General features: G+C 36.9%; 1 protein-coding gene across 11 annotated transcripts in view; it reads right to left on the bottom strand.

Moving 5' to 3' along the window:
- STXBP5L (syntaxin binding protein 5 like) overlaps positions 1-26,014 on the bottom strand; it is a 185,812-nt gene that overhangs the window by 25,148 nt on the left and 134,650 nt on the right. For 2 of the 11 annotated variants that reach the window (XM_038147882.1, XM_038147919.1), the window contains exons 18-21: positions 25,102-25,253; positions 23,369-23,440; positions 16,551-16,616; positions 8,996-9,046 (exon numbers count right to left, since the gene is read on the bottom strand). In XM_038147882.1, the coding sequence (XP_038003810.1) occupies positions 8,996-9,046; positions 16,551-16,616; positions 23,369-23,440; positions 25,102-25,253 (341 nt within the window). The remainder of the gene's footprint in view (positions 1-8,995; positions 9,047-16,550; positions 16,617-23,368; positions 23,441-25,101; positions 25,254-26,014) is intronic. The other 9 variants (XM_038147889.1, XM_038147937.1, XM_038147892.1 and 6 more) reach the window with 5 other exon arrangements.

Here is a 26,014-nt window from a genome sequence, read left to right as displayed (position 1 = left end):
TATTTAAAAATTACCTTTTCACATTTTTTAATGCTCTAAGGCCTGTGATACAATTCTAAAGAAAGGTTATGTACTGTTTAAGAAAGGGTTCCTTACTCCATTGTCTGAAAAAAGATGAAGTGTCCAAGAAAAGTGACAAGAAAAAAAAAATGTACTACTTTCTACAGTGTACTTTCTAAGGGAGAAAGAGAATGTTCAAGCTCTCAGCCTTTCTGAATTACTGCAATGATTTACTACCCCTCTGAGGCCTGAGTCACCTGATTCTCCTCTGCCATGACTGATGTCTCCCAACCACTCCAAAGAACACATACAGGAGGCTTGTAAAAACATGGCTTTTTTCCAGCTTTGTTTGATTTGTAAGGAAAGGCAACATTTTCACTTTTGTCCTTGCTGGATTGCTGCTTTTGTCACATGGCCACTGGGGCTCTTCTCGGCTCAGAAATATTAATTGATATGGAGCATTATATGACATCAGGAACATTAATGTTGGACTTAAGCAGCAAGGCACAGATTGCTCTGTGCTATTGACACAATAGTGCAACAGCTCCTCCCTCTCTCTTCTTCTGGAGGAGGCAAAGAGTGGTTGCTGAAGAAGACACTGCACAAAATATCCCTTCTCTTTTCTACCACTGCATTTGCCATCACCTTCTACCCCTTGGGTGGTACTACACCTCCTACACCCATGGGTGCTGCTGCCTGTGAGGTGAAGGGAATTAGAATTATCCTCTCCAGTGCTCCTGGAACCCTTCAGCCAGTCCCACCCTAATGCAATATATTTGGGCACCAGGGTTTAGTGGAGCTTATCCTTGAAGCAGTCTCCAAACTGTGTAAGAACCAACCCACTATGCCAGGGGAGCAGCCTTGTCTACACTCTGTGGATAGTGAACTAAATGGCCAGGGCTCAGTTTATAGCTATTCTGAGCACGAATTTAAAAATTTAGGGCTCGTGCAAGCCATTGGAAGTAACCATAGGCAATAACCCCTTTAGTCCATCTAATACTAATTTAACTGTAATGGTTTAATAAAGCAGTAAATCACAGTATGTATATATGATGTATTAAAATATATAACAGTTAATGACATAACATTCTGTAACGTTCTCCATGTGCTGCTTCTGCAATGCAGTTCATGGTTGTATGCCTTTGTCTGGGCCCAGGGAATTAAAATTGCTTACCCATATGAATTAAAAATGCTTTATCTGTCCCTGCTACCAAACACTAGCACCATTCAGTGCCCTGTGCACCCCACAAACTCCTTTAAAAAAGAAAGAGAACTGAGCTGGATGTAAGGTGAGAGTGCCACACAAAATAACAGCGGGATGATGAGATCAAGAGGAACTGAAGAAGTAACAACATTTTCTGTGAACCTGATGAAATTACTGAGGGATGTGATGTGCAACATGACAGCAGCAAACCTGCAGGGCAGCCTCAAATTAAGCCAATTTTTTTTTTTTGAGGCATGTTGTGCAGGGAGAATATTCTATATACAGTGTGGATTTTAGTTCACACACAGTAACATGTATGTCCTACACAACCTGCCTGATTACAAACATAGAACTTCTAAACAACTTGGTGACCTCTGCAAAAAAGAAAAAGAGACCAACAATTTACCAGTAAAAAGATGAAGCTAAAGTTAAATGCAATGAAAATGTCAGTAAGAAAGAAGCACTCATTTGCAGTTAGTGCCTAGCAATTTTTTATACTTGACACAAAAAATCAGGAAAGAATATGAGCAACCAATTCTTTCAGTTCTAACAAAGGGACAAATTAAAAAAAGACAAACTAGCCAAAAACCTTCTTACTAATGATTTGAGAGAGGCTGAGGCAAAAAAATATAAATATCCATAATTAGAAGCATTATAATATAATTTTAAGTTGTAAGGAAGTAATCAATAAAAGAGAAGATGAGAACCAGAAGCGAACTAGAGCTTTAATATGGAGCGGAAAGAACCTGAAAAATAAGTCTCAGAGAATCTTCTCAACAACTGTTGAAGAATACAATCTTTACTGTTAAAGAGAAGAAAAATCCATCTGCTTCCACTGGGAAATTTTCTGTGTATTACCAAAAAATTAGATTTTGTGTAATGATTATGATGGTGACTAACCCTTATTTTTACACAGCAAAGAGATACACTTTTGAATTAAGAAAAAAATGCAATCTTAAAACTGTACAAATGGCCCCAAGAGCTGTCTCAGGTTTGTCTGTAAATAATCAAAATTAGTGTAATAGTGTGAATATTCATTAGTGAGAACACAGACTGATGCCATAACATATATGAATTTTAAGGAATTTATTAAAAGAAAGAAATTATTATTAATTTATCATCAAAAAGAAATTTCCTTATATGTCAGAAACACAAATTTCCTTTGGTGCAGTTCTGTGAGCCAGGCAGGAGAGAACGTGAAAGCCCTGGCAGTAGAGGTTAATGCAGATGCACTGCCAACAAAAATGTACATTTAATATCGTGTCTTCATCAGTTTGAAGAGGAAGGAAGAGTTGCCCTAATGACATGCTTGTAGAATATCTAGGGCCACTCTAACACTATAATATGCTGTCACTGTAACATTCTGCCTACTGCCTGTATAATGTAATGGTATTCTGCCGATGGTAACAAAATCCTCTCATACACTTGGTTCTAAATCCACTTTGCTTTTTGAAAGCAGGATGAACAGATGTATTTGTCAAAGAACCAAATTACTGTGAAGTGGCTGAAAATATTAGGTGCATTTTCAGATCACTGACAGATTTTCTTTTAAAACTACTATTTTTTGCCTGAAATTATGAAAAAAAAAAAAAAGAAAAAAACCAAACCACTCTCCAAATGAAAAACATTGAGAATACATTATCATATGTCATAACATCACCTTTATGTTATCATATCTGAAAATCACAAACTTTGAAGTGCAAACCTAAAAACAAATCTACCTTTGCTCCCACAGAATAGTGGGAAAATTTTGGACTACTCAGATCTAAGTCTGCTCCTCAGATTCATCTGCTGAATTCCTAGCGATCACATCACACTGCTGGACTGTCTCAAAAAGTACACAGCAGTCAGTGTGCCCCCACAGAATAATCCAACATAAATGGTTGCTATGCTTTGTGCAATGAACAGAAAAACATAAGACAGAAAACTTGATTGAATTCTGGAACGTAAGCATGAAACATGATAAATCCTGGGCTGCACCGAAGACGACACTGGAACATGCAAGCAGAGCGGATGGACCACAAGACCACCTGGATATCAACTTGTCCTGAGCACCCCTTAGTGTAGCATTGCACCTGCATTTTCAACCTGGAAAAAACTGGCATTCATTTTCTGGTTTGAAAAATGGAAAATGTTACAACCTGAGAGGTGAACAGAGACCCCAGAATGGAAGAATACCCTGTATGTGTTTGCAGTTCTTGAAAGGAGTGGAAAATTACTTACCTTTGAAGTCCTCAGTAGGGAACTCTTCTTTATGTAAAACCAAAGAACTTGGGAACAGTGAGTACCTGTGACACTGGAGCCTAGTCAGTTACATATCATTTTGTTATTACCAACTCCTAAATGTATTATGATCTTTACTGCTTATTTGGTTTTTCCAGCTACCAAATTTCACTGCCTTTCCTTTGTGATGAAATTTAACTGTATTACTTATAATCATTTTAGTTAGGGTATTTTTGTATAGTTTAAGGCACTTACCTTGCCTTTTAACTACTTGCTTGTAAAATTTCCAAGTAGATCAGCTTGTTGTATTTTTTTTTCTCATCTGGAAACATTAGAAGTTAGAACACAGCCCCTTTCTGCTGTGAAATATAACCACAGAGTACATGTGTATTCTGCTATAGTAACTGAATTATCCTGTTGCTTTTTAAAAATTCTGATCATTTGGACTGGAGTGCTAATATATCTGTTAGATATATAGATTCTCTTTTAAAAAAGTCCGACTATAAATATTCTCCTGCTTAAGGAAGGAAGAAACTGGTGCTGTCATACACCTGACCTTCAGAAGATTAAAAGACTTTTGTCTACTAGGGTCCTCAGTACAGAATATCAAAATCTAAGCCTCAAGATGTGAAATAGCCAAAACACGAAAGTTTTAAAACCATTTCTGTAAAAGCGAAAGACTTTAGTCCGCTTCACGATGTTTTGCTCCTTCATAGTGATCAAACTTGAAGCAGAAAAGGCAAAGCTCATCCTCCACAGACTCAGCAAGAGCATAACCAGCTGTTTGAGCATTGAAATCCTTCCCCTGTATTTGGCATTTGCCACACTGCAGATCAAGTGCTGTGAGACTTGACTGGACACTGTTCTGACCCACCTGGTGTAGACTGACCTGCTGTGAGCAGGGTGAGGGTCTGGATAATCTAGACCTGGGGGGCCTAGAGGTCCCCTCCAAACTTGATTATGCTGTGATTCTACCTAGAAGCAGAGTTGAGATGATTCCTCAATTCAGATGGTACTTTCAGACTGAGAAGGGGATAGAAAGTTCCACTACCCTTCTGGAAGGAGACATACACTGGACAGTCCCTAAAATCCTTATCATGCAAAAATACAAATAATTTCCAATGTATATTGCCAAGCATTTAAAGAAAATCTTTGGTACAGCTGGATGTCTGGGCTGCCTTTTCTACAAAGTCATGCCAAGGAGGAAAGCAACTCATAAAGTTTCAAAATTTCTGAAATATTCTTTAGCCTTGTAAACAGAACTATAGATCCAGATAAATCAATACAGAATGCTCCATCTAAAATCTACCAGTTTGTCCAATGCAGTAGTAAGCAAAAACAGATTAAAAGCTTCAAATTTTGTGAGTGCCTAATATCTGATGTAAATACTTTGAAAAATTAAAGCAAGAATTGCTATAACCCCACTGCTCATTCTTAAAATGGAAATGAGGTTTCATTTATTCAGGTACTGTCTTATAGGCTTGGAAGTATCCAGAAAGTGCTACTTCCCTGTCAATGAAATGCAAAGGCATCAACTGGTGGATATTTTCATATTATAACTCTATTACCGTATACATAAATCAAACAGATTCCACAAACCTCATCCAAAATGCGCAAAATAGAGTAGAAACCCACAAACTCAAGTCCCTAACCAGATCCTTACAATTATGTTTTATGAACCCAACTTTCAGAATTAAAGTTTTTAGGTCTCTGCATTAGAATATGTTTCTCAAACCCCTGAAAAAAATGAACTTATTTGGTAATTTTTCAAGATTTTCACTGCTGTATAAAATGGAAGACAATAACATGACTTGGGAAAGAATGCATTCACTGCTTTAAAGTATCTGCAGAAAGCATAGGCAAATATATTACAATTTTGAAGATCACAGCTTAGCAAGAAGGAAGAGAAAAGACGTCTATTTATATTTGCATTTCCTTTTGTTCTTTTACTAATAAAGTCTAGTTGATGGCATAATTCCTTACAATCAAATCATCTGTTCATAGTACTTCTAGAAAAGTCAGCAGTTACTGACTCTCCCCCCACTTTAGCTATGGATTCTGTCTGGTTCCCTGTGATCAGCTGGAACCATTAAAAGCTTTTAGTGAAATGAGAAGAAATATTTTCTAAAAGGAAAATACAAGGTGTTGCTTGAAGTGGCTGGTGAAGCAACATTAGAAACCTCTCGTACCAAAGCAATTCTATGTGTCTGGATGTATCTCAGACTCTCCACTTGATTCAATAAAATTAGGATTATCCCCAAAATTCATCTCTGTGAAACACTGCAAGGAAATGAAGAAGATCTGTTCAGAAGACTTTGAGAAACATTTTTAGGTTTAAAAATAAAGATACTATCATTCAGAGCTGTCTCTGAAGGGTAATAGAGAAGCTGTACAGTCTATGCAGCAGCATTGCCATGTCTTCCTTCTGGTCAACTCAAATAAACATTGGGTTGCTGTGACCTGCAGTAGCTAAAACTATCAAGAAGTTTCAGTGTATCCCTTCATGTGCCACATCACTCATTTCCATGTAGAGATACAACATCCACAGGTGACAAGTGGAGAGATAATAATCACCACAACAAAATAAAAAGAAGCTGAGATCAACTTCATCAGTCATATAAAGGTCAAAGTGGAGTCCCAAAGTACCTTTAGGTCATGAAAATCCTGTTGAAGTTTAACAAGAACACTCTGAGTCATCAGATCACACATTATTCCCCTAAATGATAGCAAACTACTCCCCAGACAATTTCCAGAACAGGCAACACCTCCACCTGAAATAGATGTAACTTCTACTTAACCTCTACTATTTACAATTCAAAGCAAAGTGAAAGCAAGGACATTCCACGAGGCAGATCATAAGAAGGGAGCAGAACTGCAAGCTGCCAAATGCTAATGTATGTCCCAATTAGCTGCAGCCACTGCTGAGAGTGGGCGATGTATCAGCACTCTCTAAAAAGCATGAGCCAGAGCCAATGGGATGCATGGACAGTATTTTCTCATCTCAAAGTGGTGACCTGAATATCTTTACAAGAAGTGTGGGCCAAAAACTATTGTTAGCCCCTGAATATTCAGACTATGGGGACAATCTCATACAACAGCCAACAGTGGATAAATAATCTCCAAGAGCTCTGACAGTGTGGCCAGGACGTTTTGGAGCAGAAGTAACTGAAATGCGGTCATCACCTTTTCCAGGAACTCTCACTTAAATGTAGCTTCCTCTCATTTAAATGTAGCTCCTTACACCGAGAAAGAGAGGCTCTTCCCAGCCTGTTGTAAGCCGAGCAATCTATAATTCAGCACAGTTTTAATGGCTAGAATAATTAACAGGAATATTTTGCCCTTCTAAGACAGTCATGAATGACAGCTGAAAGTTTGGGGTTTTTTCAGTCCATTTTCTTTTTCTTTTCTAAACCTCTTTCTGCTGTTGCTTATCCATGAGTATCTGCCAGTTTACACATTGAATGCTTCTTCCATGTCCTTCATCCTTAGCTTCTGGGTAATCTGAGCACAGGATACCTGATTGCTGCAGCCCTAACAACAAACAGGATGCTTTAGTGACAATTTGATCACTCCTTTCAGTGCTTACGAACCTTTTAGAACCAATGGCATTCCACTGCTTTCTGCAAGACATTGAACTAGACCTTCTTAGGCTTATTTTAGTTTATATTTAGCTTGTTCTGTAATATTAAAAATAATGAATACAAGCAAATAAAGGAATGGTAGAAACATGACTACTCTGAAATCAAAACTACAGGCAAGATTATGCATTCCATTAATCTTCTATGTTTCTTATATATGTCATACATTAACAATGGATCATTATGCTTCCAACCCTTTCAGGTTGAATTTGTTTAACTTCTGGAGCTTTCTACCCTGCTCCCCTGCTCTTGGGGTTTTCTGGGGATTTTTTTTGGTGTTTGTTTGAGGTAGTTAAAATATAAATCTGCCTGCAATTTGTCAACATATTCTAGGAAAAGCTTGCAATATTGTCCCACTCCCAATATGATTACAGGAAAGCTGATAAGGCAGCTTTTTCTCTGATATGCAACATTTTATATATTACACAATAAAGCTCTCACCAATTCTAATTACAATGGCATACTTCTTTCTTTTTCAAAATCCTCTAAATACAGTCTTTTGTCCATTAAGGTTATCTTTTCCTTGTCTTATGCTTCAGGATTTAAAGTTATTTAATGCTATATGTCCTTCAAGACAATGTATTTTAAATAATACTAAGAAAAAGGAGTTGATCTGTAGAATATAGCTTAGCCTTAACTTCTATCCTCTGGCTATTTTGATACTGTAAGTATTCATCTTCCCTCTTAATAGCTGCTCATTGTTTTAGTGATAAATATTAATTTTACTGGTTTATACGTGCCTATTTCTTTCACCTTTTTGGAGGATTAGGAACATTACAATTTTCCACTCCAAATTTTGTTTGGGTGTATTCCTCCATTCCTACTTTCTCAAAATTATTTCAACTGAATCACTTTGGAGCCTGCACAATTTGGATTGAATTTTCCATCAATTTTTCAATGTTTACTTACCTAATCTTTACTAGGAGCAATTGACAGTTTTCCAAGTTTCTCAGTCATGTATAAGGTGAAAGACATATTTATATCCCTGACTTTTGCCTTGTGGAACAAGTGCTATGTTGGTTAACAGGTGCACATGATTCCCAGTGACAGAAATGAAGTTCAGCTGTCTTATCCAAGGACATGATCCAACTTTTTAATTTTTATCTCTAAAAGGACACTAAGCAATGAGGCATCGCTACTTGGCTTTTTCAGTCATCTTATAAGGGAAACTTCCCAAGAAAGCAAAACTAGAAAGAGCTCCTTGAGACTAAGAATATTTAAAGAACATTTATAAGAATTTTTTGTGTGAAACCACACATTCCAATCCAAATACCAGGAGCAATACCCTTTATGTCGATACGGTGTTGCATGATCTGCTCCTAGCAGTTTTAGGTTATTCAAGATATAGAAAATTTCATTTTAGCTTTTTAGAGGTGAACTTTGTGCTCTCATTATGCTATTCCACTGAAATATTAAAGCAAAATTGAGAAAAAAGATTACAGCAAAACTATGTATTTAACAGCTGGCTGAGGTAAGTCTCAAGGAGAGGACTGAGACAAATGACTGATTTCCAATCTGACTTCTCAGACATTCAAAGACACCATAAAATACAGATGTTCAGTTGTCTTACCACTGTTGTGGCACAACTCGTACACCAAATAAAGAAAATAGACCAGCGCATGCATTGGGTATTATAAGCAGAGTTCACCAACAACCAGCTTGGAAAAACTTCTGGAGTTTTTTTCAGAATTAAGTATTACACACACAGTGTGTAATGACTGGCAATATATGTCTACATGAAATAGATGAATATTAAACAAGCAAAATGCTGAGAGCTGCCAACAGAACTGTATGGGTTAATAGGTGGTTTTTAGAAAGCCTTTTCAGACAAAGCCTCTGAGGTTATTGTGTTATCTCATGAATCAGTTGGTAAAATGTTTTGCCAATGAATGTAAGGAAGTTTAAAGCTGTTGGCTTTCGCCTACCGTACCAAGATCAGTCTTAAGATCTGTTGGCAGACTTAACTTTCTTGATCCTTTAACTGAAACAACAGAAAAAGGAGAAAGGCAGTTGTTAATAAGTAAGAAAGAAAAAGGAGCGAGGGAAAACAACATGCCATCTTCTGGTTAAAACCATGTTGCAAATTTGTAGCACTTTTCTTTTAATCAGCATATAAAGGCAGAAAAATGGTTTAAATATTTTCATTTACACCATTCAGCAAAATAAATGCAATTGAACAAAGAAGCACTGGAAAAAAAAAATTACTCCAGCTGTCAAGGAGTGAATGATGTTTTACACAGCTTTGGCTGTGGGCTGCAATATCTTACCTTGTGGTGACAGGAATGATAAAAAAAGAAACCACAAATGAGATTAAGGCAAATATTGCAATTGCTGGCTATGCAGCATATCACAAATATTTAAACACCTGCAAACCAATTTAATAAGAGGGTGCAATGAAATTATGAGATCTGATGACATCATACCTCAAGACAGCATTTGAAAAAGAGAAGGCATATTGTAGAGGTTATGGGGACAGAACATACTGTTGTAATATTATGGAAAGGAAGACAGATTGCACAGAAACGAAATACAGCAGCTTCAGGCCATAATGTGGTGTTATCTAGTCATCAAAATTTGCAGTCAATTTAGTGAAGGTTTAATTATTTGTTGTGTTCCAATTATGCAAGAAACCGGTAATTTTGCTTCTGTTCAAAAATGTTTTCATTTCCTCACACACGAGCACATTTTCAAACAATGAACACCAGAGAACTGAAATAAAGCATGTCTTGTAGCAGTCAAAATGGCATTAAATTTATCAGAATAATGCCTTAAGAAATATTTTATTAGTTTTATTCAGAAAACTTGATTTCCAATTTGGTTATTTCATTTTGTATTCATTATTTTTTTCACATGGTTTTCTGGCTTTTACCCCTTACCCATGCTGTCTGTTACTAGACGGGAGCAATCATATATTTGTCAACTAATTATTATATTACTATTATTTTACTTCTAAAGAAAGTCCCACATGATAAGTACCCCAGTGACAGGAACATATGAATATAAGGAACCAATTCTTTGCAATTTGGATTTAGTGAGCTTTTAGGTCAGAAGGATGCCCGGAACACTCACTCTTTTAAGTCACAAAATCCCTAAAATAAAAAATTTCTGTTGTATCCTTTTACAAAGCCTGCATTGTGGCAGAATTAAATATCAGCCAGCACCTATGTTAGATGATTTTCTTTTTCTCTTCAGGGATGAGTAGGGGAACCCATGAGGCTCTTGAGCAATATTTTGTTATTAGTTGAACCAGCACAGCCCTCCCAGTAACCCATCTGTAGCCATAACTTTAAATCAGGACATGGTGAAGAGGTCTCTTCAGATCAGCCTGACATCAAAAATACACATCCCTAACATTATTACATAAAAATTCTCTAATTTGGGTACCAAGTGTTAGGCACCAACGTCCATATTAGGCACTCACACAAAGGACAGTTTGAGTTTCAGAAAAGCCTTTAAAAACCTATTCCATTTATCTGAGCAGCTGTCAAATACTCTTTCAGACTGTGAATGGGTGGCTACTGCTCCGGAAAATCAGTGCTTTGCTACAAAGAAGCATCACTTGTGATATAATCTCCTTTTAGGGGAAGGACAACATCTGGCTTAATGAGCCCCCTGAAAAAGGATAAGCAATTAAAAAGAAAAACTGTAGGACACTTCACTAACAGATTAGGACTTAGAGTAGCTAAATTAATGCTGTCATGATGCAGCTTTGAGCTTTGAAAATTGGTGGTCTAACCTCTTCTATTTCTAGGTTACAGGTGTTTGTGTACAGCAGGAATTATGTGTCTTGTGTTGCCTGCCACAGCTGTGTCCCAAATGGTGACACATGCCTGAACCCAAGAGCTCCCAGCTGTTTGTGTGCAGGCTCACACGGCACATGCAAAGTTTGGACTTTCCGATTCCTCTGAAGGAGTCTACACAGGCTTGGGTTGGGAGCTGCCACATGACAATTGCACACCCTTCACGTGGCAATCACACAGCTGGACATTAATGCACTAGGACACAGCATGGATCACTGATGATAGATCCCATATTTGAGGGTAAAAACAACAGAAGCAGCTGGTTGTTTTCATGCTTTACTGTGATTAAAGCTGCCTATATTAATTTTTTAAACTAACTTTTAGCTATTAATAATATCCACATTCTGATCAGTTTATGTAACCTATTTTTAGTACCTAAATCATGCATGTTTTACTATCCTTACGTTTATTATAAAGAAGGATCACGCACGCAAGCCTATCTTGCTGACACAGAGCTTTTGAAATCCAGTTTTATTTGAGAATGGAGTACAAAGGCTCAAGAGGCCAGCAGAGTTGTCTGCTATCATCATTTGTTTATATTCACGCTGGAGGCAGCCAGCAGAAATTGTGATGCTACAGCATAAGGCAAGACAGCCCCTACCCAAAAGAGCTTCAAGTGCTAAGAGTCAAATTATTCAACTGTGGGATGAGGAAGAGCTCGTAGGTACAGTCTAGCAGCCAGCTAAGCTGAGCACGCAGGTCTCCTGACCTGACAACATCCTGCTCTGTAGCCATATGGATCCTCTCAGTCTTTCAAGGACAACACCAAGGCACAACCAACAAATAAATATGCGCTCGCAGCTCTGGCACTCAATGCTCAGCTATTACAGCAGCACTGTGGTCCCAGATTTTCATATTATTCAAAATGAAGGTGACTTCATACCAGTTTTTTTCTACTAAGGAGCTTCTGCCTGGCTAACACATGGAAATATCAGTCCCAGTTACTGCTAAAGCCCCCTTGAACCCTGAGCCATGCACCTGGGGCTGCACGAGGGCCCAAACCCAGGTCCCCACATCACACTGCTTCCTGTTCCTTGCTAATCCCTATCCACAAGACCCTTCTCAAAAACTTAAGCATGAATTCACCTGTTCAGAAACTCCCTTGCTTATGGGAAATAGTGATAAAATGCATCTTGTACCCACACTGCTGAAGCTAATCTCTAATTATTGTCTTCTGACTAGTTAACATTCTTTTTACTTTAACATGGATAAGTAGAAATGGTTTTGCAGTGTTACCAGTAACCAAGTTTCAAAATAAATTATATTCCCTGTTTTACAGACACATAAAATGTTTTGAAACATTTACTTTCTAGCTTGTTTTCCAGGACAATACAATTTTCAAATGGAGTCAAATCTCTTCAGCCACTCTGAAGTCACCCACAAGTTAAGAAAGAGAATGATTGTTAAGAAATTTAATAATATTCTTCTTGAAAGAAAGCTATTCTAAAACCCCTTCACATAGGAAAGTGGGAGTTTGGCACGGCAAAGGCCTAATCCCAGCAGATATAACGACTGAAATGAATAAGGATAGCAGCACTTGGAAATCATAGCATGTATAAAAATTGATGGTCTTGCCAATAGGGACCTGTCTCAAAGCTCATGGGAATTAGTTGTGGGAATTTTTACATAGCCTTCTCTAAGCTTCAAAATCTTAAAAGCATTTTGGATGCAAGCCCCCAATATGAAGGTGCTTCTTAAGAAAAAACACAAATCCTTTTTAATTTTAGAACAAACATTTGAGAAGTAACTCTCTTATACACAGACTGAAGAAAATCTTTCCTTCTGGTCTTTGAAAGAAGTCTAAAGTGTCCAATTGCATCTCACACAACAAATGACCTATCAAAGTTGCATTTTCTTGTGCTCACTGTGTATTCCCATTAATACACTTCACTATGAAGCTCCATATCAATGTTTAAAACAGTAATGGACATACATAATTATATATTATACATTATATTCCTAAGAGCCTCTGAATAAGTTTACCTAATGAGATGATAAAAATAAAGACAAAATTTACTGGAATGGGTACTGTTCTGTAATACATTACACAGTAATTAACTCAAGCATTTGATACAGCACCACTTGCATGACGAGCGCTTTAGAGCTACTGAGCTCTCATGTGCCACAGCAGAATGAAAGTAGTACAGAGCCCTTTCGACCCCCAAATCACAAACAAAAATGAAAATGCAGTTTGAAAGAACAAGGCATGCACGAGTAAGAATAGGATGTTCTGAGGCTTTTGTTTTTAAGCCACCAGATACCATGATACGGCATGCCGTGCTGCATTTCTACATTCATGAAACATGCTTTAGATAGGTAAGACTTTGGGGGGCTTTAAAGTTCTTTTGTTCCACAATTTTTACCAGTGTTATTCCATACATATTACTACATCCAAAAACATTAACAGTGGAAATTGCCACCTCTCAGATATTCAAAGATTAGTAGAGTCTTTCAAATGGCTTTACTAACTTCTTCTTTTCCTTTATAGTGTTGTAAATGCATCACTATAGTATTTAAATACTAGCTTAATTAAACAAGATACCAGTGGTTAAGGAAGATTATTCCTCTCCTCTGCCTACCACTCTTAAAAAGCAAGGTTGCTATTTCTTCACTTGCTGCTAACCTCTGTGTGGCACTGTGCATTTAGAAAACTTTTAATCAAATGGTTTAATTTTATGTTCTATTCTGAACGGTGTTCAAAGTGGGAATCTGATTTTTCAATTATATCAACTGCAAAGTCATGTTTTAGTAAGTAGCACAGGAGGAACATCTGAGAAGACAGTCTTGTGAACCAAGTTAAATATTACTTAATGAAGAAGTAGGATTTGTACTGAATTATGTACTAGCCCTGCATGTGAAATAAGGAGTACTCTTCAGCCCTGAGTCCCTTGCTCAGTGCTCCATCACTCGTATCAATGATAGAACACACAAATGCCTAATTCTGCTTTGAGGCAGAGAAAAGAAAAACAACACAGCCAAATTACTGAGTTGACCTAGGCTGTCTCTGCAGAAATTCAGTCATAGGTTAAAACATTGCCAAGCACTAGAATGTTACAGGCATAATCAATTTTTCATGGAAACAGAGACAGTTCAGGCAGTCCAAGCAATGTTCAACATCAGACCAAGAGATGAGGAGGCAGGAGATTTTTCAAGTTCTCCAAGAAGCCTTTACCAACACTGTTCTTATGGCCTGACTGGAATGGAAATCTGACTAAGCTACTAATGGCTCTCAGATGTAGAACTACTCATGTCTACACTGGCAATTAGCGTGCCCTGGGGATTCTTCCTAGGCATTGCCTTGGGAGTCTCAAAGTACACACATGAGCACAGCAATGCTGTTCCTCAAATCATTGCCCTTCTGATGGAGCTAAGGATGAAAATGCTCACTACTGTGCCATCCATCACGTGTGCAGTGTTTGCCATCTAGACTCGTGCCCTCCAGCACTTTGCACTTTGTGTATGTATTGAGCACACTCAGGGCCAGCACCTGGCATGAGCTTCCCTGCTGGGTGAAGAACTGATGTTGATGTGCTCTGGCAACCAGAATGAACAGCTACAAATCAAACTCAGTTCTGTCTGTCTTTGCAACCTCATATAGTCGTACCCAGCAGGCCCTCCTCCACTGGGCAGCAACTTAAACCACTTCACAGAGCAGTTCAAGTGTTCTTTCTGGTTTTGCTTAATTTCTGAAGGAGTAAGTCGTGGTCTGTTTTTAGCAGAGGAATGAGGTCAGTGGTTTTACAAACACAAAGATCACAGGGCTCTTAGGGAACACAGCACACTTCCACTGCAGAGCTCGTGTGCCATGGACTTCAGACAGATAAAGGCAAGGCTGGAAGGGGAAGGATCCTTCCTGACAGATCCATAAGTATGTAGCTGTGCTCTATGAGCAAGAATCATTAGTCAGTGAGAAGGCTGTGGGTGTGAGGCTGTGCTGGTTAAGCACAGGATTAGTTCCTCTCCCAAGTTTTGGAGGACGTGGTTTTGAGGTCGCTTATTCCAAGGGACTAGGCTGTATTCTGCCCCATTTTACAGCAGGTATGCAGAAGCAATATTAATTAAATTTTGCAAGAATTAAATAAAAATAATTAATATCAGTCACAGTAAAATAAACTTCTTGTTTTAAAAAGTAGTTCTAATAATAGTTACTTCTTACAAAACTGCACCTGATTTCACATTTTAAAAATATAAATATAGCTTGGAAAACAACATGAAAGTGCTAAAATAGGAAACACCCATAAATATGCCATGTTTTCCCTGCTGAATATCTCCAAAACAGAAAAAAAAGCAGAATAAATTTTGGAGCAAATTATCTCAGATTTATCTAAGAAAGCTATTTTTGAGCACTAGCAGAATGAAACATTGAAGTTAACTGCAGAAAAAATAAAGTGTTATAGGAGACACTCATCATTATAAAACTAAGAATATGCACATATGGTTACCAAGTCAGTCATCTCTTAGCTTTCAGTGAAAAGGAAAGGAAAGGTTTTAGCTCATTTCTGAAGAGAAAAGTGAAAAGTTGAATCCCAGTGAGCCACACAATAAATAATCTATTTATAACCGAGCTAGCAAATGTTTTATTTTAAAGCCTATATCATGAGTTTCTGAGGCCCTGCTCAACAGTTTGAGCTCCTAGTTTTATACCAATATTATTACAGCCTACTTTTCCTGGATATCTCCATATCTACAGATTTCGGGTTGCAAATACTACAAGAAAATACATACTTCAAAGCAGCTGTTTTGTTTTAGTTCTGACTATGTCAGGGAAACACTTTTATAATTACTGATTAGTGGCTTTCATTCAAGATTAATATATCCTTTTATTATGACATAAAATATGTGAAACAATACCAGAGAATTCGAATAGCATACTTGTGGGTATTTGTTACCATAACTAAGAGGGAAAAAATATCTATCAATACTTACCAAACTACAATGAAAAGTGTGATATGCATACCACAAGCAAAACGAATGTATCACAGCTACACCTCCTTATCTTCCGTAACATTTAAAAGCCAGCTACTAGAAAACAGCTCTTAGCAACCATCTTTAAGACAGTGAACTCACATTAAAGAGATCAATGAAGACTAGACACTTGCTGAAAAGGTCTCTAGGAATGGACGAATTCCACCTTCTGAAGGACTATGGGTAAAATGGGAAACATTTACGAATTTTTGTGTCGTCAAGACTTCCCTGCGCAGGCTCATAAGCAAATATTTTTATCTGAGGTTCTGCTTTCATTGCAAATTATGTTAATCAGGCACTGGAGTTCTAATGGCTAAAATTTACTATCTCCATATTGCTGATTTCAAATAATTTCTTCATGTACACGTACGCATAAAATATACATATAGAGTTACAAGGAATCCCTACTGTAAAAAACTGTAGAAAACCTTTTAAGAAAACCGAGAAACAAGCTTCTTATAGGAGGTTATAGGAATATACCTGCATGATCCTGTTACTTCAAGTGTTTTCACACTGTTCACCTCAAGATGCACCACGTACATTGAAGTTTTCCTTAAGGAAACAGACTTTGGATTTTACTGTGCTATGTAAAAAGCGCTTCTCCAGTAATTTTTTCTCTTTTGAACTATGAACTTCACTTCTTAGGGATTAATGAAACACAGTGATGCATGACATGAATGGCTTATACGGACTGCAGGAAGAGAAGCCAATCACCTTTACCTGAAGTGGGAGACTTGCAACGCTCAAGCTCCAGGGAAACTGGACTGTCACTGAGTTCAGTCAGGCCTGAAAAAATGGAGTTAAAGAGTTAAGTTACAATCTAACAGGGCATGCTTCAACTTTCTTGGTTGATGATATTCTGCACTTTAAAGTCAATTTGGAGAAAGGAATTGTGTGAAATGAGAGGGAAATAATCTATTTCAGATAAGTGCAGTTATCAGGCTGTCACTGCAGCAATTTAGGCTTGGTTTAAAAAAAAAAAAATCACACCTCTTGTTAACTCAGATTTGTTTTCTGAGTGCCTCGGGATAGAAAAGAGTGACTGTACCTAACAAAAGAAAACAAGTAAGTATAGTTTAAAATTTAAAAGTCTGTGATATGACTCAAACTCATTCATCCCTGTCAATCTGATGTGGAATCAACTCTGTGCTTTCAACTGCTGCATAATGCAGGGAGGAAATCTTAAAAGAGGGGAAGAAAAAAAAGTGAGATTACTGCTACTGTGCAATATTAGAATTTTCATGAATTCACACAAGTTAGGTTATTTTAAAGGACACAGAAGCATTGATAATGCTGGCTGAGTGTGACAGTGAATTTTCTGACAAAATACTTTATATATGGTATATATATACACATATATATATATGTATGTATATATATTTGTCATGAGCTCCACTTACATGGAAGACAGCACCAAGGAAAGCAATCCTAGTCTGTACTGCATAAACTCGACCTTGTTTCTGTGAGCAAACTAAGACCCATCTTTGGCACAGGTTGAATGTTCCAGGTTCAAATATGCCTTTGGCATGGTGGGGAGGGAAAGTCTGAGCTCACTCTATCTTTTACCATGGGCTAACTGGGCATGGCCACACCTATTCAAATGCATCCTTTCTACGTATCCCTAATGCCCCTTGGCTCACCCTTGTTATTGGAGCTCTGGCACTCCATACCATTGGCTACCTGTGACTGACAGGCAGCCCTGCCCAGACATTCACAAGCCAGCTAGGTGGACCTGCAGCACTCAGGTCAGAGCCCACAGTCAGGTGTACTTTACTGTCATCCTGATACTGGATTTACACACACTCTGCTTGTGCTGCATCCTGAGAATCAAACATCCTACAAGAACCTTTCGGTATGCTTTCAACGGGCACCGTGGCTTCTGTAAGAGAACATGTTATAATTTTTATTGCTTCTGGAACCTCAGAGGTGAGGCCCAGACACCCTCACCACTAAAATTCATATACACTCTTGTTTTGGAAAATTCTGCCACTCTGTCACCAGTCCTGCTTTCTTAGTATTAAAACCAGTGGAATCTTAACGTAAGTATTGACAACTTTATTACAATGTATTTTTGAACTGCTATAAGAATTGGAGAGGATCCAGAGCCCCAGCCAGCAGAACAAAAAAACCCTCCTACCATTAATGAAGATGCAGGAGTGCAAGAATAATGGTGAGAGCCCTTTGGAAAACCAGCAGTATTGATTTAGTCTGTTAAGTCAGTATTAACAACGTACTTTCTCCTGACTTAAGAAACAAGATCTGTCAAACTAGACACTATTGTTGAAAAACAAAGACTTTTTATTTTGAAAAATGTACTTGAATCTTGTTTTAATTTCACTTAGAATCTGTGAGAAAAAAATTGTGTTTTGATCAATTGCAAGTTCAGTCTCATTTGATGTTATGAGACTATTCAGGAACTGTAATAATTCGGGAAGCCTCTCTAGTACAGCAGATCTTACTTCCACTTGAACCCAAGATTTCTGTATGTACCTAGAGGTTTGGGACAGAATTGATTTTTTGCTGCAAATCTGTCTGCAAGGTGCAGCAGGAGCAATTTTGCATAGCATCAGAGGCCTTGCATAAATAAAACTTACACTGTTTCTTTTGTAAATGTATTACTTGAGATAGGCAAATTTTAACACCTTGCCTGAGGTATTCTAAACATTGTATAATTAGCACTGGTGTTGGATACAATATCAAATCCCAGGTCAGACTTTGCTTCTAAATAGTTTTTTTTTTTTTTTTTTTTTTTTATTATTATGGAGTTCATAAAACCAATATTCCATCTCAATATAAATTATGGTGCTATGGACTTAAACAGGAAAATAACCAAACTGCACCACCCAAGAGCAACCACAGTAAGAAAACCATGACTTCTTCATGTTTGGCACAATTTGCAAGATAAAACATTAAAAATACATTTCATATTATGGTATTTAAGAATGTTGAACACGTGAACTTCTCTACAAACCTTGACTTGCTGTCAAGCCATGGTCACCCCTAGCAATGACTACCTACAGACACCCTTTAAGAAGTGCAACATATCTCTGTGTGAAATGTAAGTAGTACCATCTGCCCTGCACAAGAGCATTGGCTTAATCTCACTTAGATTTGCTTAAGCACTTGCACTTGCAGATTTTCTCCTGCCATAAATCTTTATTGCTTTGAAATATTATAATGAGTTCTGCTCATTATACTCCCATTTATCCAAAGTCTCTTTTAATCTTGCTAAATTCTAAATTCTGAAAATGTTGTAAGGCAATGAATTGCTCAATCATCATTCACTGAAAAGGATAAACACATATTCGTCAATTTTTTTTGTGCTACCTTTAATTCCACTAAATGTTTCCCTTTGAGATAAGAAAGTGAGCTCTTAAGCTTTTCCTTGTACTACTGCTCATTTTTTACTCTCATTTCCTTTTTAAGGAAACTAAACTAAATATTTTCAATAATTAACCATGTATAAATATTTCCATGAACATCAGCTTCCCTCAAATGTCTGAGAAACTACAACATCTACTGAAGTTAGATTCAAAAATATTTTCACTTTCCATTTTGAATTCTATAGGCAGTTTGTGCCCCAATATATTTAATCTATTTTTAGCCCCCACCCCCAAACCACCACCCCAGCAAATTTTAAGCCCACCTAGAGCAAGAGTAATATAGCAGTAAAAAGAAAGGCAAAAGCCCAAGACTGGCAATGTGAACAACCATCTGAGAGAAGACATACCCATGGACATTATAAAGAAATTGGCTTTGGTTTGAGCAAACCATTAACATGTGTAAATAGTGCAAGATGTATATATATCACATAAGGCATTAAAACACTTTTAAAGACTTGTCCTATGGATACTTTTCTAAGTTTAGTGTGACTTTCATTTCCTTTTTATTCAAGGATCAAAACTAGTATGAGGAAACAACTTTAATGAACCTGCAATTTAAAATTATGTTTGAAATTTCTATCTTTATGTTTGAATGATTCAGACTGATCATTTACTCTAAAGCACCCAAAGCCATCACATCTTTGCTTATAAATAAATGGATTATAAATAAATTGTCATCAATATTCACGAGCCAATAAAATACATAAGCTCAGTGTTGTCTTAATCCCTCATCTTCACACTGAATTATCATACCATGTTTTCTTTATGTTAATATACCTATATATATCTATGCATGCATTCCTTGGAAATTAGTTAGCTCAGAATATAGCTATTGACTTAAACTCAACCTATATTAGCTTCTTAGGTGTGAATTAAAGTGCCAATTACTGATATACAATGACTCATAGCACACAGTTTTCTGCATCCTCCTGTCAGACCAACCATACTTCTGCTCACCCCCTCTCAAGGGACTGGCCTGAGGGAGGAACAAGAACTTCTTGCTGAAAAGTCTTCATTATGAAAATTATTTTGCAATGTATCAACATCCTTTGGATTTGACAACACTTTGGATGCTTCATAAAGACTATTTTCTTGTTCTACCAACAGATGGTATGAATTTCTAGTAGGAGATGCAAATTCCTTTTGCATCATTTTGGTGTTTTTATATTCTGCTGCAGACATTATCCATCTAGATGCAATAAATGTACTTGTTCTAATATTTGAATGCATGTTACCCAAAATCAAGTAATAACATGTACAACTTGATTTCAACTAAAGAAGAAAACCAACCAAACAGCAACCAAACAACCTCATAATTCTGCAGTACAGCACAGAGAGTTTATTTCATTTAGCTTGTCATATAATCTTGCTACAAAGGGAGGTGGCTGTAGATGTTACAGCAAATGGAAGTAGTCACCAACACCTGAAAGCTATCCCCAGCTCTGCACTTATGCTCAGCTTCTTCTTTTCCTCAGATTACTTCCCTGATTGGACAATTATGTTCCAGGCTCTTCCACTGAGTATAGCTAGAACCAGTTAAATTTCTTCCCTCCTTGCCTCTCTTTCCCACTTTCACCTCCCGAACCAGAAAAAAGCTGCCTTAATGCTCTAAGTCCACTCTGAGTGCATTTGAGTCTGCCTTGCATATGTAACCAGCATCAAGCTATCTATAGATTCATTGGTTGAAATTCAGAATGTTTATTCCACCACTGTGCTTTGCGTATGGGATGTCCTTGACCTTGTCAATGATGTCTTTCCTCCAGAAAGCGTCTTCTCCAACATATTGCTTCTTTCCTCTTATATGTTCATTCTTTTTTCTCCCTTTCCCTGTTCAGTTGCAGGACATCTCAGACTGAAACATCAGCACTTTCTTTCTCTGACCCAGTATTTGAAGAGATTCTTTTGTATAAACATGGCAATAATTTTATATATCTATATCTATCTATCTATCTATATATATCCCTAGTGATTCATAAATACACATCTTCAATTTGGATTTCTTCCATCCAAGCTAGAGTAGTAATCCTGTCTTTCTAAAATCTATTCAGCAGTGTCCAAATAGCAACTTAACATTACCAAGATGAACTCAATTTTTTTTTTTTTTGCTGAAGTTTCCTCTTTACTACATAAACAGAACTATCAGCAAACTATCAGCATCACTGACCTCTCCTATACTCTCATCCATAATATTGGTTACATCCTTGAATGTCACACTTTAACCTCATAATTAGGCTGGACACCAAATTACATTGTCTCTTCCTGCAAATCACCTCTAATATGACCAAAAAAAAATCTAAGTATCTTGCTCATCGATAATCTCTTTTTTGGCTTCTATACCTACAAGTCTTATTTTCTCATACAGATCCACATGAAATTATCTTCCTGCTTCATTACTTAATTGAATCAACTACTCATATATCTTCCCATTAACTTCCATTTTCATTGATATATCCCTTAAAAGTTTAGACCTAATGCTTCTGTTATCACATGACTGCTCCTGCTTTTGTCATATTAATATTGGCTTTGACTGCACGATTCCCAAAAATGATTTACTTTTCCCATCATCATCCCTTATGAGAGAAGATAAACTTGTAAGCAAAATCCAAAATTCCCTCTTAATATCCGTCTTAAAATTCATCTCTCAGATAAGAGATAAAACAAGGCACAACTTGAGAATGACTTTGCAAGATATTTCAGTCTGTGACAGATTCTAGTCCTGTTCTTAATCTTACTTCTTGGTGCATCTTTCAGATCATACAATATATACTCCTGTATATATTTCAAATGGCAAAAGCAAGAACCAAACCATTTTTGAAGAAAGAAATTAAACTGCTAATGATCTTGCCTAGAACTCAGACTAATACTTCACAGGAAGATTTTGCAGACTTTTCTGACGATGGGGATGAAGACAGAAACAAGATAATACATTTTCAGCTATGAAATACTCTGTGGTCTATGTTTGTAATTCTGAATGAAAACACTTGTAATTTTTGCCCTTAGAAGTTATTAATTTTTAGAGGGGGCAAAAAAACCCCCAAACATTTGGCTGCTGTCTGTCACTCAGGTTCTCTGTTACAGACTTGAAATTAGCAAGATCAGACTAATAGACTTAGACTTTAAGATATCATACACCAAATCATTTTATGGACTGCTGAATTTGTAACTGGACTAGTCTTTTAACTAGATAGCCCACCTTTTACTCACAATTATAAAATAAAGTCATAGAAATTAACCTAGAGGGATGGAACAGAATGTGTTGTGCAAGTGTATGAATGTATTTCAATAGCTACATAACTTCATATTTATGAGAGATGATAAAACAACTGCCACTCTTTTATCCTGCCTATACTGAATATTTAATATAAAATTGCCTATCCCATTGTTCTGTGAATAGTCCTTTAAAAACAGGCATCCTAGAGACCTAATTACATATAAGCACTGCAGTTAATTAAGATACGTATGGCTTATCTGTTGAACAGTCATTTTTGTAAAATTAATTATAGCTTTGTTCACTGCATTCTGCAGTGATGAATACTAATATTTAAATTTCATATCAGTATAACTCAAAATTTAAAGATATTAAAAACATGAATTTTCATAGCCCTCTGATGTATGTATTTTTATGCCCACTTTACATTCCCCATCAAAGAACAGAGGCATGGGATGGTTCCCTAAAGCCAAATATTTAAGTACCAAACCAAGATTAAAATTTTAAATTTCACAGCATCCAATCCAATGGGTACTCTTTTAAGCCACATTGTTCTGAAAAAAGGGAAGAATTAATTGGTAACTACAAATAGTACCATTGCAAAACAAGAAATGCTTCATATTAGTAAATGTACATGGAAACGAATATAAAACCAAAGAAAGAAACTGTCATCAAGAACATAACATTGTTGAAAAGTAATTTGTAATGCCCAGTCTGTTCCATATAACACTGCTGTTTTCTCTTTGACTTTCTTTTTAAAGAAAAGACTTTCTGCATAATAAATGTAATTGTCAAAAATAAGCATGGTTGACATCACAAAATGTAATAAGTTTGCATGCATGCTGAATGTGTTTAAAAAAACACATTACAAAGCACAAACACATGGGTTTAAGTCAGGCATAGTCCAATCATGATAAAGCTTTTTGCCTAACCTTTATAGAACTTACTCTGATAGGAAGTACGGATCCGTTTCGTTAAATCTGGATAAAAGTTAGACAGGCCACGCATGCAAAAGTTGTCTTTGGAACATGCCAGTACACCAGCATCAGCAGCAGGCAGAGGAAAGAGAGAAAAAACAGTCTAAAGTGAAAGGAAGTGATATCATAACCAGCATCTAGAACAGCCAAGGTGAAGAAATTTCAGCAGATGCTTACCTTCCAATTGGGAGATATAACAAGAAAAAGAATCAAAAAAGTAAAGGATGTGGGATGGATGGTGAGAAAGCAGCTGAGGCTATTTTTAGATGCATAGTTTCTATGAGCAATCTAGAAGTTGCAATCCTTCTTAGCGGTCATTTATCCGCAGTGGGCTCCATTCTGGCAGCACTGGATAGCTGGAATGATGCCTTAAAGGATGCGCCCAGACTGCCACTGACAGAGAAAAACTCTCTGTGATACAGTGCTTATAACAGCTTTTTCTACATGAGCAATCCTCCACCTTTTGTACAGCGTTCTGCAGCATGTTGTTTGTGGCTAGCTCCTCACATTTCTTAGCTGCTGTGAGGCTGGCTGAAACCAGACAGAGAAGCTGCAGGTAACTTGAAGCTGCTCGTCTCTTCTCTCCTCAGCTGTGCCAAATTTACATATTTAACACTTGGCACAGATTGGAACTAAGCTTGCCATGATTAAATGCATAGAAGTGAGATAAATTGTCTTTCAGGAGCAGAAGTAGGCCTGAAGACTTGTATTTTATTCTATAAAATTTTCTCTAGATTTTGCTTTCTGTTTGGAGTGTAAACACATTCCCAATTAAAAAAAAATTCCCATAACTCTATGGAGAAGTAAGACTTGATTCAGTGCAGGGTCTGCTGATGAAAATGCTGATGGCATAAACCCACTATAATCTGTTGCTTTTATAATTCTAGGGTTAGATTTAAAACTCCACATTTTCAAAGATATTTTAAAATCAAATTCTAAAACTTCACAGCTATGCAAAATGCATTTCATAACTGTGTCTGACTCTTGCATGTTACTATGGAATACGTCAAGTGGAAAGACTTGAAACATGATCTGACTTTTTTTCATACAAATAAATGTTTATACAAGTAAATGTTTAGATAACCAACAGAATATGGTAAAATTTAGCTCTACTGAAGTATTAATATTTCTAATACATAACACATAACAACAGTTATGACTTAATGCGATTCTCTTGGCATCAAGTTTTAAAATGGATTTGTCAGTTTATATTAAGAACTTCAGTTCACTAATCAAGTGCTTAATTAGAGCTCCTTGTGTTACCTACATAACATGCCTCCCAGGTGTTACACATCTCTAAACACAGCTGACTATTCAAATTAATAGCTCCTGGCAGAAGGTACATTTAATCTTAAATTGAAGTCTTACTTATTGGTATGAACTTATTGAAACCAGAAAGAAAATAGCATACAAACTACACATCAAGTGACTGCCAGAGAAACAATTTATTTCTCTGCTCATTACAGACTCAGCTAAGGGATATACTTGCTGACCTCCATCCCAAAAGGAGGAAAAAAACCTCATAAAACATTTTATTTCTGAGAAAATGCCTGCACCTAGAGCATGTCAAGTTTCTTTTGCCAAGTTATAGAAACTCCATTGGCCGGCAAATAGTCATGCATTCCAAAAGCACTAGAAAAAGCCACAGGCAAAAAAACCAAAGAAACATATCAGGCTCATAACCACAATGATTTATTTCCTACCTGCAGCAAACTGCCTGCTCTTGCGAGGTGAGCGGGGCTGCCGCTGGTATGGATCACTGGATCCATAGAGGTCGAGGGTGCCCATGCTCAGCAGGACTGTCTTCTGCATGAAATCCACAACAGCCAAACCATTGCAGTTCCCAAAAGCCACTCTGCAAAGAGAAATGTCCCTCAAAATTGTTAGCAATATGTAATTAAATCCTGAAAACAATTATAATTATTATTATGAACCGTGCAGAAACCTTTTCTTCAGGAACTACTCAAGCTCACATTTTTTATTTCTTACAGATCTGTAATCCTGAATTTTTAAAAGTGTTGTCTGAATTAACTTTCCAGAAAGCAGGCTTACAACTTCTACCAACTTTCTGTATCAAACACATTGCAGTAATGTCTAAATGTGGCTTCATTGAACAATATAATTCTAATGATAATGATATCAATTAATGCTAAAAATTGGGACGTAGATCTAAAAAAGTGGTTATGCATTTATATAAAATACAAATATGAACTAAAATAAGAAAAACACATAAAAATTTTCTTTTAAAGCTAAATGTAAATGACAAATGAAATACATTAGGCTGTCTTGTGGAGATACCCAAATCTGAAAAGCATTTATAAAATTTCCTTCCAACTCTGCCAGCTTATCTACAGCAGAGTTTCCTGTTAAAACAGTCTCTCCCTCTCTGAAATACTTCTGCAAATGCATTTTGATGGTGGTTTGATTTATGGGCAAGAGCTCTCTCCTTCTGTATCAGACAGCAATTTTAAATTCCAGACAGAAAGGACTGCAGGTACAGCCACAAAGAAACTCAAAACCCCAAACTATGTTCAATCATATTCAGAATCACTTGCTATCAGGTTCTGTCATTTTATGCACAGAAGCATAAAAAGCACTTAATTCACACTAAAAGTG

Source organism: Motacilla alba, chromosome 1, assembly GCF_015832195.1.
Source record: "Motacilla alba alba isolate MOTALB_02 chromosome 1, Motacilla_alba_V1.0_pri, whole genome shotgun sequence".
In the NCBI taxonomy this organism is placed as follows: domain Eukaryota; kingdom Metazoa; phylum Chordata; class Aves; order Passeriformes; family Motacillidae; genus Motacilla; species Motacilla alba.
Note: the sequence above shows the minus strand (reverse complement) of the source record. Positions and strands in the feature narration are given on the sequence as shown.